Raw genomic sequence first — 13,956 nt, 5'->3', positions numbered from 1 at the left:
TTTGATTTATTTAGTTTAAACCTCTTTCCTCTGGTCTGTTTTTACTTTGCTTAACCATTTCCTGTTTTACCCACAATGCCATTCAACTACCATATTGATAGTGATGCCAGTGAGAATTAGCCTTTACTTAATACTTAAAAAGAGAGTGATGCAACAACACTTCCTCAGTCTGTCCAGCTATACTCACCTTCTCATGTATGAGTACTCAAAATATTTCTGTGTGCAACTACATCGTATAGCTGCATTGCATTCTGGAGCTTTGAGTCCATCATTTGATGTCTCCACAACTTCTACATTGAATTTGACATGGATGTGGTATTGAACATCAATGAAAAATGCTGACATAAAAGAATCCCTTGCTGTTTTGTTTTACGGAGCTAGCAGTAAAAACCGATTAGTGTCCTTTATGTTTGAGATCTTTGACATTTCTTCACCTAATAAATGCCATTGTGTTCTACCTACTCTATTTTCACAAGAATAATAAAATTACAGATTGTTAAGCACAGCTCATTTACTAAAATCATTAAGCACATTGCAGTTTTAGCATATTTAATGTCTGAGTGTGGAGGATCCCTGTGAGACGCTCAGATTTGGAGATTCACTGTAGACTCTGCAGTGTAGATCTTTGATTTTTGATCTCTGTTTTGGTGGATTTTGTGTTTTTAAGATTACAAATAAATTCGAGTTAAAATCCCAAACAGATTTAGTGTCTAGATCTAGATTTGTAGACTTCAGTGAGGATCACGGGGTTGCATAAAAACCACTAAAGCATTTAGAGATTGAGGGCTTATTGCAGTAATTCATCATCATGAGGAGATTTGTCTTGTGTCAAAATGTTGTTTTTTAATGTTGAGACCAAAAGCAGGCCTCACTAATGTGACAAGCCGTTTACAGTGAAAACAGGTATACATAGAGGGAGGCAGTGTGATGTTTTCTCACACTTTGCTTTAGAGGCTTGTGCAGCAAGCGGCTCAACACTCAAATAAGTCAACTTTTCCATGACACCTGTCATAAGCAGTCATAGCCGTGTTATAAAATGACAAATCAGATGATGTCTGTCACAACCATTTTGATCATGACTACAATGCTTGATTTAAAAACAAGCTGGGAACTTTTTTTTTCCCCAGTAGCCTTCAAAACAGATGGAAGAAATCAGTTCAAATCTGATATTTGATCAGTCTGAACGGTTTGATCCTTGTAAGTGCATAAGCAATGGACAACAGAAACATTCAACCTGTTATAAACATTGCTTCGCTTCTCTTCACTAAAGCTACAGTGAAAGAATTCATTAAACCAGAAAAGATCCGAAGGGTGCATGAAACGACTTTAAATCTTCACGGTTATGAAACTCAAAGTGCACATATTGAACACAGAGAGCAATAAACAGAATGTAGTGTACAGACAGACAGCAACAGCTCTGTTCTGCACCCAGGGCCGTCCAATAATCAATAGCATATTCATCTCCGCAAGCAGTTGGCAATAGAAACAGGTGTTTCTTACCTCCTATGCCTCTGAAAGGAAAAAAGCCTCACGAGAAGCAAGCGCTTGAATCCGTGGGAGCAAGAAAAAGCCAAATGTTGTCTGAGACCAGACAGAGAGCACTGTGCTGCCGTCTGGACATTAGGGTGGCAGGGGGACACATCGCACAGCATCCTCCTGAAAAATCTTAACAAGGTTTGTCATTTAATGGTTTAACTTTTCCAATGATGCATGTAACCCAGGGCAATTATACTAAGTGATTTATTGTACCCAGGTGGCAGTTAAATTTCAAAACATTTCACCGTGGCACAATTCGATCCTTGTAAACAAACAGAAAATAAACATTGCCGCATTTTCCCCTTCTGGGCTTTCTGCATTATATTTATGTCAGGCCAGAAGTGCCAAGTAAATCAATCAGTGAGACGCCTTAAAGTTTGGAGGTCCAGGTGTAGGTTGAAGTTAAAGCATGTTTATGGCCTTCAGTGCGCTGCCATAATGTCTATATTTAGGGCGATCCCTGCTTCTCGACAATGCCAACTGTGTAAGACAAGCCAATATTGGCATAGTTGCCGCTTAAATTTATAGTTTGTTCAATTAACCACACATAGTGGCCAGATGTCAATCTTCATAGAACAGGAAATTGCACCTCAAGGCTGCTAATATTGCTGGCTTTTTCACTGCACCATGGACCCCCAAGTAGGGCTGGTTCATTTTATTACCCCACCTCCTCTCCCCAGCAACTTTTTTTTTTTTTTTTTTCAGAGAAGACAACACTTACTTTATCATTTCTCCTGGAGAGCTCTCGTCTCGAGGGGTTTGGGCCAAGCAGAACAGCCACAGTGAAAGAGGGTTTCTTCGGCCATGTATTTATTTGTTTATTTTGCTGTCATGGTCTATGACTAAGGCTCTGAAAGACCATGCAGTAGTATTCAGTCTATGAGAAGCACTGGCCAGGCAGCGTTCATTTTACCATGACAAATCTATACGGCCAAACACAGTGCCGTGTGTTTCAGCTTACCGCCAAGTATGTCCATATTTTTTAGCTCACCACCCCTAAACGACTTTGAATACTACCACACTGACACCAGCTTTGACAGCCTGCAGCATTGTGGTGATTAATGGAGAAATAATGGCTTTGTTCCTCCTTCATATGCAGTCTCTTAATCTGATCTATGTGACAAAGATTTTAAGGATTTTATCAGCACTCTAGGGATTCATAAAACATTGGGTTTTTTTCCTAATAAGCATGTTTACTGTAGATGATGGATTAGCTAATCATGTTCTGGTCCTCTGAGCTGTGTTTTTGTCCGATACCTCAGGACAACAATTTGGCCCTTAATACTTTAAATTAGACTCGACCCCAGGATCCAATGTATTTCTGTATGTTTTAATAACTTGATTTGCCCTACCAGCATTTTCTAGTTATTTTTGTTTCACTGAAAGTAGATTGCAGGCTTGTTTGACTTGTTGACTCATCTGAGATGTTTATTCGATCTGAAGTAGTGTAGTAGTTTCCACTTTTACTTAATCCTCTCCTGCAATTTTTATGAAGGGACAAATTGACCCCATTTTAAGAGTGCTTTTAAGTATTTGGATAAGATTCTGACTTGCTGTCTGAGAACTATTCAGATTATGTTCATCCCATATGAGAGTGACTGGAAAGTCTGCAAGTTGGATTTGTCCTCAGAGGAAACTGGCTGTCCTTGGGAAGCCGGCCATTAAATTCATGGGTGTCTGGCATGGTGTTTTCAAAGTTGGTGGCTATGCACAAAAAAGGAAAAAGGAATATGTGGTCATTTATGAAAATACAATACTTATAATTTACATAAAAATATTACGTTTCTCAACAAAATGTGATTTCATAGCATATACTAAACTTAATTTGGATCAGTAATTAATGGATTAAATGGTGTAGAGTGAGAGTGATCGATTGTAGTATTAACGTAAACCAAATACATAATGAAATCTCATGAGGATGTTGCCACTGATAGGATATAACTATAGGATTAAATTTAGGCAATTACAGCATGCGTGGCTGATTAGTGCTGTGGCGGTGTATCGATTGCACAACACCAACACTATGGGTTTGATTTTCAGCTCAGATGTGAATTTTATTCAGGTTAAATTTTATTCGGGGCTTTAAAAATACAAACTCATCATGTTCACTGTTACACAATTCCGTTGTGTGGAACCATTCAATTCAATGAGCTTTTTCTTATTGTGTTGTGAAAACCACTCGGAGAATTTCTGAGTATTATAATCTGACCCTGATCTTATGTAAAACTAAATCAAAATATCTTATTAGATATACCTTATTATAGCGTATCTCTATATGAACACTGATTTGTTTTAGACTAAAGTTTTAAAGTTGCACAAAGTGCATCTTTCAGGGTATTATGCATTACTCGGAGCACTGCCAAGCCAAAGACTCTCTCTGTTTCAGGAGCACCAGATCATGACAGATTTTGTTCCTCTACTCCAGCTTCCTAGGCTTTTTAAACCTAATACCAAGAAAACAATATCTTTGTATTGTTCTTGTATAAACCTGGACATGTCATCTTTTCCCTTCTTTGCAGCCAGGAGAAAATCCTTTCTTTTATAGTGCATATGTACTATACAGTATATCAACAGCCAACATGTAATGCTTGTGGATCGGATTCGTATCTTTTTTTAGCTGATTAATATTTGTCTCCTCTGCTAATGATCCCAGTAGACAGTGACATTCAGACCCAGTTTTGGATGCAGTTCTGGTTCATTCTTCTTTTCTAAAACTCTTCCTGTAGAGAAAAGGTGCAGAGCCCTGGCATTTGTTAGTCTGGTTAGCCTCCAGATGTGGCACCTTCTTACTTTGAGTGATGTGCTAGAACTTCATCGCTGTCTTGCCTGACACAATACACAGACAGTTGGATGTTTCTGTTCATATTTTGACAGCTAACATCAATTACCTTGCCTCATTGTCAACCCCTAACCTCTCATCGAATCCTTGTGAGTGAATTTTTACATTTTTTGTGCTGAATTTTGCAAACTGATTAAGACAAACCATTGGTTAAAATAGTGAAGGTAAGAAAGAAAGCCTTTTGCCATAGTCTAATAGGTAGATACCTAAGGAATTCGTCCTGTATCACAGCACTCTCAAATCTGATTGGTCAGAATCTGTTGATTCATTTTCTATAAAGCACATCTGTGATGCTATTTCCAGCTTCATTAATATGCTCATTTTAATATTTTATAATTTCTGTAGTAATAACTTAGATGGGATTTGTTTTGGCAGACCCTACACATAAACTGAAGACCAAATGTGTCTAACTGTTGATACAATGAATAATTGTGGATTTTGGAAATGGTCAGCACCTTATAACAACCATAGAAAAGTTTAACTGTTGTCTGATGAGGTGCTGTTCTTTTGTTTTTGTTCTTTTGTATGTGCTTGTGTAAAAAATAAAGTATAAAAAAAATAAATCACACCCTAAAGAAAACATGATAAGTAGACACAGAGGTGAAATAAATGATGAGTTAGATGCACTGAGATTATTATATCAGTTTAATCCAGACCAGTGCTTTGATTGAGTTGTCATTTCTTTTTCAGTTGTGAGTCAAGAGAGCCGTGAGGCACATCTCTCAGCGCTGGTGCAGGAAGCTCAGAGGCGAGCGAGCGAGCTCTCCACACAGGTGATGAGAGAGAGCCTCAGTCTGGAGACGTCAGACAAGGAGAAGCAGCTCAAGGCCTGGGAGTGGAGATGCAAGCTGTACAAACGCATGCGTACTGGATTCGAGCATGCACGTGAGTGCTTTACTCGCATTCTCTTTTACAAGTGAATATAAACCTCGAACCTTTAATAACAGAGCTCCACAGTATGTTTTTAAAGAACCTGACAAGGATAGTGACACACAAACCCAGACATTCTCTGGTATATGGATTATGATTAGCCCTAATGATTCAAACTGTTGAATATCACTGACCCAGGATTTTATCCACCCTTATATTTGTACTTTCATTTGTATGCCTTGGCTCATTTTGAATTGCGGCTATAGCATATTTGTGCAACAGCATATTAATAGCATATTCTCTTGCTATCCAGAAACAATCTAATTCCCTTGAATGGCCTCTGTACCGTGATGGTATGAAACACTTTCATGGCACATTGAATGCTTGTTATATCAGCCTGCTTTTGTGGTCCTCTCCGTGTAAATGCCTGCCATGGCAGCTATTACAAATCAAGCAAGCTATGGCACAGACCCTCTTAAAGATTGCTGAAAGGTTCTCAAAGGAAACTAGGAAAGAGTGCTTCAGATGAGCAGAATGGTATCGTTTGTAGCGCTGTATGCCCTTGGTTACAAATAGCTCAGCAGATAGAAAGAGATCAGATGAAGATGCTGAGGAAGAAGAGAGGACTATAATCTTTTATACAGCATAGGTATTCCTGTGTTCTTTTCGGTAATTCCCAAATTAGCTTGTATAATACCGCACACAAACGTCACTGTGAACTGTAGTTTTTGAAAGCATATGAATCAACAATTTTTTTTCCATTGACAAAAGTCATTTTATTTTTCAAATGGAAAATGGCAGCCTAGTTCATGTCCTTGCTATTTGCCGCCATAATCAGTTAAGAGAAAAACACAATCAATAGTCGTACGTTTGCATTTTTTTACTTTTAGAAATTTAGTTTCCAGCAAAATAGGGTCCCTGTTGCAGAGTTACCTACAGTATCCATGATCATTTTGTAAGGTTTGCATAGCAGAGATCAGTTTGCATGTTTTCCTGAGCATAGATCCCAACAATAAATCCTGCAAATAACACAACTGAGCTGATGAGTATTAAATGACTTAATACCACACCACTGTTAAATTCTCCATACTGATTAATTTCCTAAAACATTGTTTCAGCCAACAGTGTCAGCTTCGTCGAAAATGAGCTTACTCTTATATGTTCTTGTTTATAGTAACACAGGGACTTTCACATAGTCTAAATATGTGATTTTAGAATTTATACAACTTTAAAAGCATAAACTGTAAAAGCTTTCTGTAAGGATGTGTTTTAAGGAACTTACTGTAAGATTCAGTAAGTTTTCCACCACAGGGGCATCTTCAGGACAGAGGACTTTGGGTTTTCTAGTCTCTTCTTAACCTGACAAGCTGTTTTTGATCATATGATCTTTGAGATCTGAGAGAGAGAGAGAGAGAGAGAGAGAGAGATTGATGGTTTGTAGCTTTTATAATTTAACAAATGATACAAACTTGTTTTGTGGACATTCAACAATTTTAAACTATAAATGAGTAACAAGTATGACATTGCAGGTAGTACAAAAAAGGTTAACTTTGGTAAATTGCTATCGTACGAGAAAACACGTCGGTTTATGTGCAGTTATTGGAAAATAATCGGCTTTTCAATTGTTAACGCCCATTCGCTTCATTCATCACACCACTCCATGGTTGATTATTTTTTCTAACAGAACAATCCTTCCATAAGATATAATGGATGACGATTTTGTAATCTGTTTCTTATTTGACATTTGGCTCTCTCAGAGGTTCCAGAGCCTCCGACAGCCGTGCGTTTGACTGTGAGCAGCAGCACATCTCTCACCGTCACATTTCAGGAGCCATCCAGCATCAATTCAGCTGTGGTCACCAGATATAAAGGTGAGAATTCCCTCTTTGGCATCCTGAATCTGTGGCAACGACACAAAGCAGCACTCCTAGCAGACTGATAAGAGATATTTTTCTCCTTATATTGTATAGATATTTTTTTTAGCAAATGTATACACAATTACCCATAGTGCTCTTCAACACATTGCTGAATCTGTTGATGCAACTTTCCATTTGTTCCATTTTTAATCCGTTCTCACTGGTTTTCTGTTCTTTTATATGGATTCCTGGCAGTGGAGTGGAGCTGTCTGAAGGACTTCTCTTTATTAGCTGGAGAGCTGATCCTTGAAAATCTACAGTGTCTTAAATGCACAATAACAGGCCTTACAACGGTAAGTGAAAGAAAGAAAGTGTATACCTGTTACTACTTGTCCTTGTGTATACTGTATCCTTTCTAGTTAAAAATACCGCCGATTTCTTAGATGTATAAATGAATTTACAGACACCTTGCCTCTCAACTATCAGTTCTCACTTGTCAGTATCTGTATCAATATTTTGTATTCAGTGACATACTGTAGCAGCAAAGCTGACACAAATATTTATCCAACATAAGGGTTACCGTAATGTGGAACAACCCTCAATTTTTAGAGTGTACAATCTCATGACTGCCATTTAGTATTTCATAGACACAAAAATTGAGTGAGCAATTACCCGTAGTATGAAAAATCATTTTTTGTGGCCTGTTCAGTTTCAACATGCAGCTTAATTTAAATGCAGTCTGCTTAAACAGTCTGTATTTTCTATTTTAGGCTTAAATGAGGTGTTTTTGTGTTTAAAAGTAACCCTAATGAAAAAAGCTGTATAAGACACATGTGCTCAAGAAAAACCTGGCAACCTCAGATACCTAAATCATTTTAATAATGGTCAGGTCAACTCAGAAAATTAAACTTAATTACTTGTATAATTTGTTATACAGTCTGTGTAAATAATTATGTATCTTTTAAACTTGAGAGCTCTCAATATGGTCTCAAATGACTAAAATATGATTCAGCTATTATTTATTTTTTATCGAAATTGAAATCCAGCTGCTATAATGAACACTACCGAGCAGGACAGCTGTTTATGGGAGACTGCAAGTGTGTCAGAGCCATCTGCAGATCAGAGTGAACATTTCCTCTCTTTCCTATTAATAAGACTCAAGCATGCACTAGCCTTCAGCCTTCAGGAGTTGTAGCTGGTATGCGATAGAAGACACCTAGCTAGCGGCTGGGATGTACGTAGGTATGACTGAATTAGGTATAAATTTGTGAAAATTTGCTTATAGAAATTAATCTAATTAGCAGTGTCTAGAGCCATTTACAAATTCTGTGATTTTGATGAGAAAGCTTCAATAATGTATATGTATTGCAGTTGAAGAAAACTAATTTTGTTTGTTTGTGTGTGTTGCAGGGAAGGCAATACTATGTTCGGATATCTGCCTATAACATGAAGGGCTGGGGGTCACCACAGGTCTCTCAACCCCCTTGTGCTGTTCCATCCAGTAAGTGAATACTTGTTTATTGCTGTGATATATCTCTCAGTGCAGACATCATAGACAGTCACAATGAACTCCGATACGATGGAGAGTGTCTGCGTGAATGCAACACAGTTTTAGATTGTTGCATTTATAATTATTATAGAGAAAAGAGGACTGATTTCATAGGATGTTGCTATATATCCTTGAATATAGAACCTCATGCCATTTTATGACTGTCACGACTTACATGCTTCACACTGCTTTTGCTATTCATCGTGTCTGGCCTCAAGGTGCTTCTTTAAAAGCTGCACTCAATAAAAAAATCTGTCATTGCTATTAGAGCTGGCTAGCTTTGAATCAGCGGATGACAAACAAGTCATTATAAAGTTCACCCAGACTCGAAGAGTGTTAAGATTTGGCTGTATAAATGGAATGTTTTGTATCCCTGCAGTTTTTTATCCAGGACCTTCTGTGAAAACATGATCTCTAATGCTTAATGATAAAAAAAAAAAGAAGTGTTTAATGTTGTTTGCACTGCACATATGCGTAGTCATTTGTCTCATAAAGTACTGTTTCTAAAATGTGGGCTGCAAATCTCAAGGGGCTCGTCGAGTTTTAAACATTGCTTGGCAAATCTGATTTGGTGGTCTGACGTGTTACGTTCACATGAATTTGTCATGAGGTGTAAGTCCACTTCAAGTCCAATCAATCTCTCCATTTATACAACAAATGATAATTGTTCTTGTGTATAAAGTGACAGATATATATATATATATATATAGCTAGTGAGAGAGATAGATAGTAAAATGTATGTATTTATATGTATATAATAATATGTATATACAGTAATATATTCCATGTGTTTCTCTGCAAATGTGTTGTTTCAGCTCAGATGTTTCTCCTAATATTTTTAATCCAGTTACTCAAATAATCAGGCATTATGCTAATTTTGTTTTGGATGATCCACTTTTAGCCAGGCTTTAAACAGATTCACAGGGGCTTGTGTGCAGGGTGCCTCATTTGCATGTACTAATTCAGAAAGAGCCTTTCATAGTGTTAGTGGACAAGATGCTGTCTCTGCATTTGCTTTACTTCATTTGTGTATTAATGACTGAGTAAGCAGGCATCAGATCTGCAGTTTGCATTGCATTTTTTGTATATTGTTCATTTTTTTTGATTAACACGAAATATATTACCCAAAATAAACGAACTCTTTTTTTTTTAATTACACACATAAATTCCTGACTGAATATTTAACGTTTTTGTGGTAGTGTGGATTTTAAACACTACGTTTATATTAAGGGCAGATGGTTTTCAGAGGGCAGAATAACAAAATCTCTGAGGTGTAATATGAACTTGTGTGTGTGTGTGTGTGTGTGTGTGTGTGTGTGTGTCAGACTGGAAGGAGTGCGATGGTAGAGAGTCCCGACGGAGAGGGCACATTGAGGCCATGGAGAGACTGCTCCAGCAAGTCCGCGCCACACACCAACACTACAGCTGTGGAGGTACAAACACACACACACACACACAGTACTCTCCTAAAGACTCTTGCTTATAGTACATATGCAGAGCTCTTGCTGTACTCTCTCCTGTTCTCTAGCTTCTCTCTCTCTCTCTCTCTCTCTCTCTCCACTGACTCACTCACTCTCTCCACATTGTGTGTGCTGTGGTGTATGAACATCTTTTATTTTTCTTTGTCATAATTGCTGGTATTGATTATTTAATAGTTTTGTGTTTCTGTCTCAGGACTGAGCCAGGAGTTGCTCTTTTTGTGTGGTCTCAGTGTGTGCTTTAGTATCGCATATATTTTATTGATCTAATTTTTTATGAATAATGTTTGGTTTTGTTTTTTTTTTTTTTTTGCTTTTAACTTGTTAGAAGTCAGAGTTTAAGTTAGTGTAGGTGATAAAACCAAAAGCTTTATTTCAAAAATATATAACAAGCCGGTTTGAAGGATGCTCAAACGAGGTATAAGGATTTTCTTTATATTTATCAAATAGTTAGATATCTGAGCCTCAGTTAGCATTAAAACCTGGTTAACCCTGTAAGTTTTCAGCTTCGTTTCAGTTATTTATTTAGCGTAATATTTATTGCGACTGCAGTGAATCATTCAGTTACTAGTGTGAAAGTAATAAGAAAAGGAGTGTAGTTACCATTACTAAGGGATATGAGTCTAGACCCACAGACTTGTTGGTTACAGAATTTTATAAAAGGTTAATAAAGTCGCAAAATATGACTTACAGGATTTCAAATCATTAATGTATAGGTAACCCGCAAGTACAGAAGTTATTCTAAATGGAGTTTTTTGAAATTTTGGCTCAGATTTTGCATTGTTTCATAATGATGAATATTTTCAAGCCAGTCTTTTGCACTGAGGAGAAAATAAGCCAGTGCTGGCTGTAGTTTGCTTTACAATGCCTGCTCTCCCACACTGTTCCAGAAAATTGTGGTTGCACAGATACACGTCCTCTCTGTTGTGTTTTGATTACACTGCAGCTATACGAGGAGTGACATTAGTTTGAAGAGCTCAAATGGTGAATGCAGAAATGACCTCATGCTCATCAAGTGTGTTTTTCTCCCAGCTTTTTGTTGCTCTCCACCATTCCTTTCTTCTTTTTTATTGTGTTTTTCATCTCTTCTTTATAACCCTCATAAGACTCTCGCTCTCTTTTTTCGGAGTTCTCTCTGCACACTAACAAGGGCCGCTCTCTGTCTCCTCGTCTTCCTCTCGTTTCTCTTTAAGCCCCACTTCTTTCGGTAGATTAACTCGGTATTAAAGTGGAAAAATGAAGCGTGCTAAAAATGTTTTCACTCTGCGCTTTAGGCATCCCGAGTAGTGTGAATGTGCTCTCTCAGCCTTCGAGCAGACCTGCCGGGGGAGACAAGAAGAGAGTTCAGGAGATTGTGTACATAAATAATCTTTTAATGCATTTATCCATTTTGGTTTGCATGCGTTTATGCGGCTAGGCTTGCATACTGTAGCTTTGTAAATCAGAGCGCAGACACCTTTCCAGATTAGGGAGGCTGGATGCTGTCTATACGTGAGAAGCGCAGTGCCAGCTTTGGCCAGTCGCCCACTCCCTAATCCAGAAGTCGTCAAGAAGGGCATAGAGGAGTGTTGTTCACTGTGCTGACAGTAGCTCAGAGCTCACAAACACCAACTTCATTAGGCAGCTATGTGGGCTGCCACTGGTGGGGGGGAGAGTGAGAAAAAAAAAAAAAGTCTGCATCACTCATCTGTTTATGAGTCAACACATGAGTCAATGATGTCAGGGGGGATGGCTGCCAGAGTCTCAAACAACATTATACTGGATAATTGATTCTAGAAGAAAAAGTCTATTTGAGAGTTGTTTATGGTAAGTGTTTTTCCCCCCATCGCGATTCGTGATGTTTAAGGATTTGCACTAAAATGTAGAAAAACAGAAAATCGCCTCCCACTACGTCTGACAGAAAACCCCCTCTTACGTTCACGCTTCAAGTAGAATTAAGCTTTTAGAGTTGTCTGATTTTGAGTGCTCGAGACATAGTACTCTCTCATGTCTGTTTGTCTCACTGAGCTGTGTGTGTGTGTGTGCGTGTGTGCGGGTGTGTGTTCTGTGCTCGCAAGCACACATGCTGGAAGACGTTGCTGTATTTACTCAGTTTATTTTTGGAGAGATGGTGTTTGAAAATAAATCTGCAAAATTAATCAGCTCTGGTACAATGCCACCACTATAAAAACCACGGCAAAAAAAATGCTGCTCATTTAAGGGGAGGTTATCTTAATTTATGATGTGTATATGCGGAGCTGAGAGGGTGCTCACAGAACGAGGGGTGTGTGCATTACACACAGCTCTCTGTGTTCCACATGAGACACAGTGACACCCACACACACACACACATGCACACACACACACACACACGCCTCCTCAGCTGTAAGCTGCTACTGCGAGCAGGCGCCTGGAAAGTCTTGCACTGGCCGTTATGGATGAGCTTGCGAGCTTCACATATGTTGAAAAAAAAGCCTGTTCTGGCCTCCACTAAATTACTTCGAAAATGGAGAAATGCTAGCAGCAGTACTCCTCTCGGCTTACACACGTTCACACTCACCTCTTCATGGTTACACACAGTGCGTACAGCAGACAGATGGATTGCCAAGTCATTAATCAAACTATCCGTTTTTTTTTTATTTTTTTTTTCATAAATGAAAAAGCATTTCTATATTTATTTGGGGTGACAGTTTGGCGGCACAGGAGGCCAGTGCACTCATGTCGTATAATCCAGTTGTCAAAGTCATTTAACCTCCAGAGCGAGAAATACAAATTCAGCGGCTGAGTTATCAGCACGTTCAACAGTGGCGGCGGTAGCCGTGCTTACTGTGAGCTTCCCCTGTGCTAATTCATTACAGCTTTGCTGGACATAAAGCCTGCAGTCTCACATATGGATAAGTACCATACCATAGGAGACTCAGGATGGTATATGTTCTGTCCTTTATGTTAAAGCAAATAAATCAAGCCGTTGAAATAAATGTCCTTGTCAGTTCTCTTGTTTTAATTATTACAACAAAATCATAGACATAATGAAGCTCTTTTGGGGCTTGTGTTACACATGAGTCCATATGCGGGTTAATAGCGGTGTATAAATGGAAAGTTCCCCCTTGTCCGCCCCCCTCCCATGGAGACAGCGAGACTAGAGCTAGCGTGATTAGTCTTGTAGTGACTGGGTCTTTCTGATGGCCACTTGCATGCTGTAAACAGCTTCTCAGCCTCCTGAATTGTTCAGTCTGCCACACTGTTTACACGGGGGGCAATTACGTGACGCTTAATTTCATGAAAACAGGGTCGTCTGAAGATAGGCATCACTGAAAGGACCACTGATAGGACTGCATTTGAAGCAGGAGATACGCGGCTCAAAAGTTGTAGATAATACTTCTTTCTGTGGCATGACCCTCCTGACCTTCTCGATTTAGCAGCCCCGAGGCACACTCTCACACGATGCGCCTCTGTTTCACCCGTTTTTGTTTCACGGAACACACGCACACCTCATCCTGTCTGTGTTTCGGCCTCCAGACACGTTTGCTTTCATCTTTTGTAACAACTGCACACAAAAGCTTCATAACATCGCTCCACGCAGTCCTTCTTCTTACACATCATGCCTCTGTTTATTGTTCAGTTAAATGCATTTGCTTTCAAAAGGAGCAGCAGTGCCGGTTCAGTCTGTTCCTGGTTTGAGTTTGTGAGCTGTGACCTTACGTACCTTGTCCTCTCAGACACGTCGAAGCTGCAGAACCCCAGTCGCAAGCAATCTGTCTCTAGGAGCCTGAAACATCTCTTTCATTCCTCCAATAAATTTGTCAAAACTCTCAAAAGGTCAGTATACTTTATGTGCTTAAATCAGCA

General features: G+C 38.9%; 1 protein-coding gene across 4 annotated transcripts in view; it reads left to right on the top strand.

Annotated features, from left to right (window-relative positions):
* The window catches only part of ankfn1 (ankyrin repeat and fibronectin type III domain containing 1), a 64,212-nt gene that overhangs the window by 38,084 nt on the left and 12,172 nt on the right, over positions 1-13,956 (top strand). For all 4 annotated transcript variants that reach the window (XM_058406580.1, XM_058406579.1, XM_058406583.1 and 1 more), the window contains exons 10-15: positions 5,066-5,260; positions 7,003-7,116; positions 7,357-7,454; positions 8,512-8,602; positions 9,976-10,083; positions 13,827-13,926. In XM_058406580.1, coding sequence (XP_058262563.1) covers positions 5,066-5,260; positions 7,003-7,116; positions 7,357-7,454; positions 8,512-8,602; positions 9,976-10,083; positions 13,827-13,926 — 706 coding nt within the window. The remainder of the gene's footprint in view (positions 1-5,065; positions 5,261-7,002; positions 7,117-7,356; positions 7,455-8,511; positions 8,603-9,975; positions 10,084-13,826; positions 13,927-13,956) is intronic.

Source organism: Hemibagrus wyckioides, linkage group LG13 (genome assembly GCF_019097595.1).
Source record: "Hemibagrus wyckioides isolate EC202008001 linkage group LG13, SWU_Hwy_1.0, whole genome shotgun sequence".
Lineage (NCBI taxonomy): Eukaryota > Metazoa > Chordata > Actinopteri > Siluriformes > Bagridae > Hemibagrus > Hemibagrus wyckioides.
This window is presented reverse-complemented; position numbering and strand designations above follow the sequence as displayed.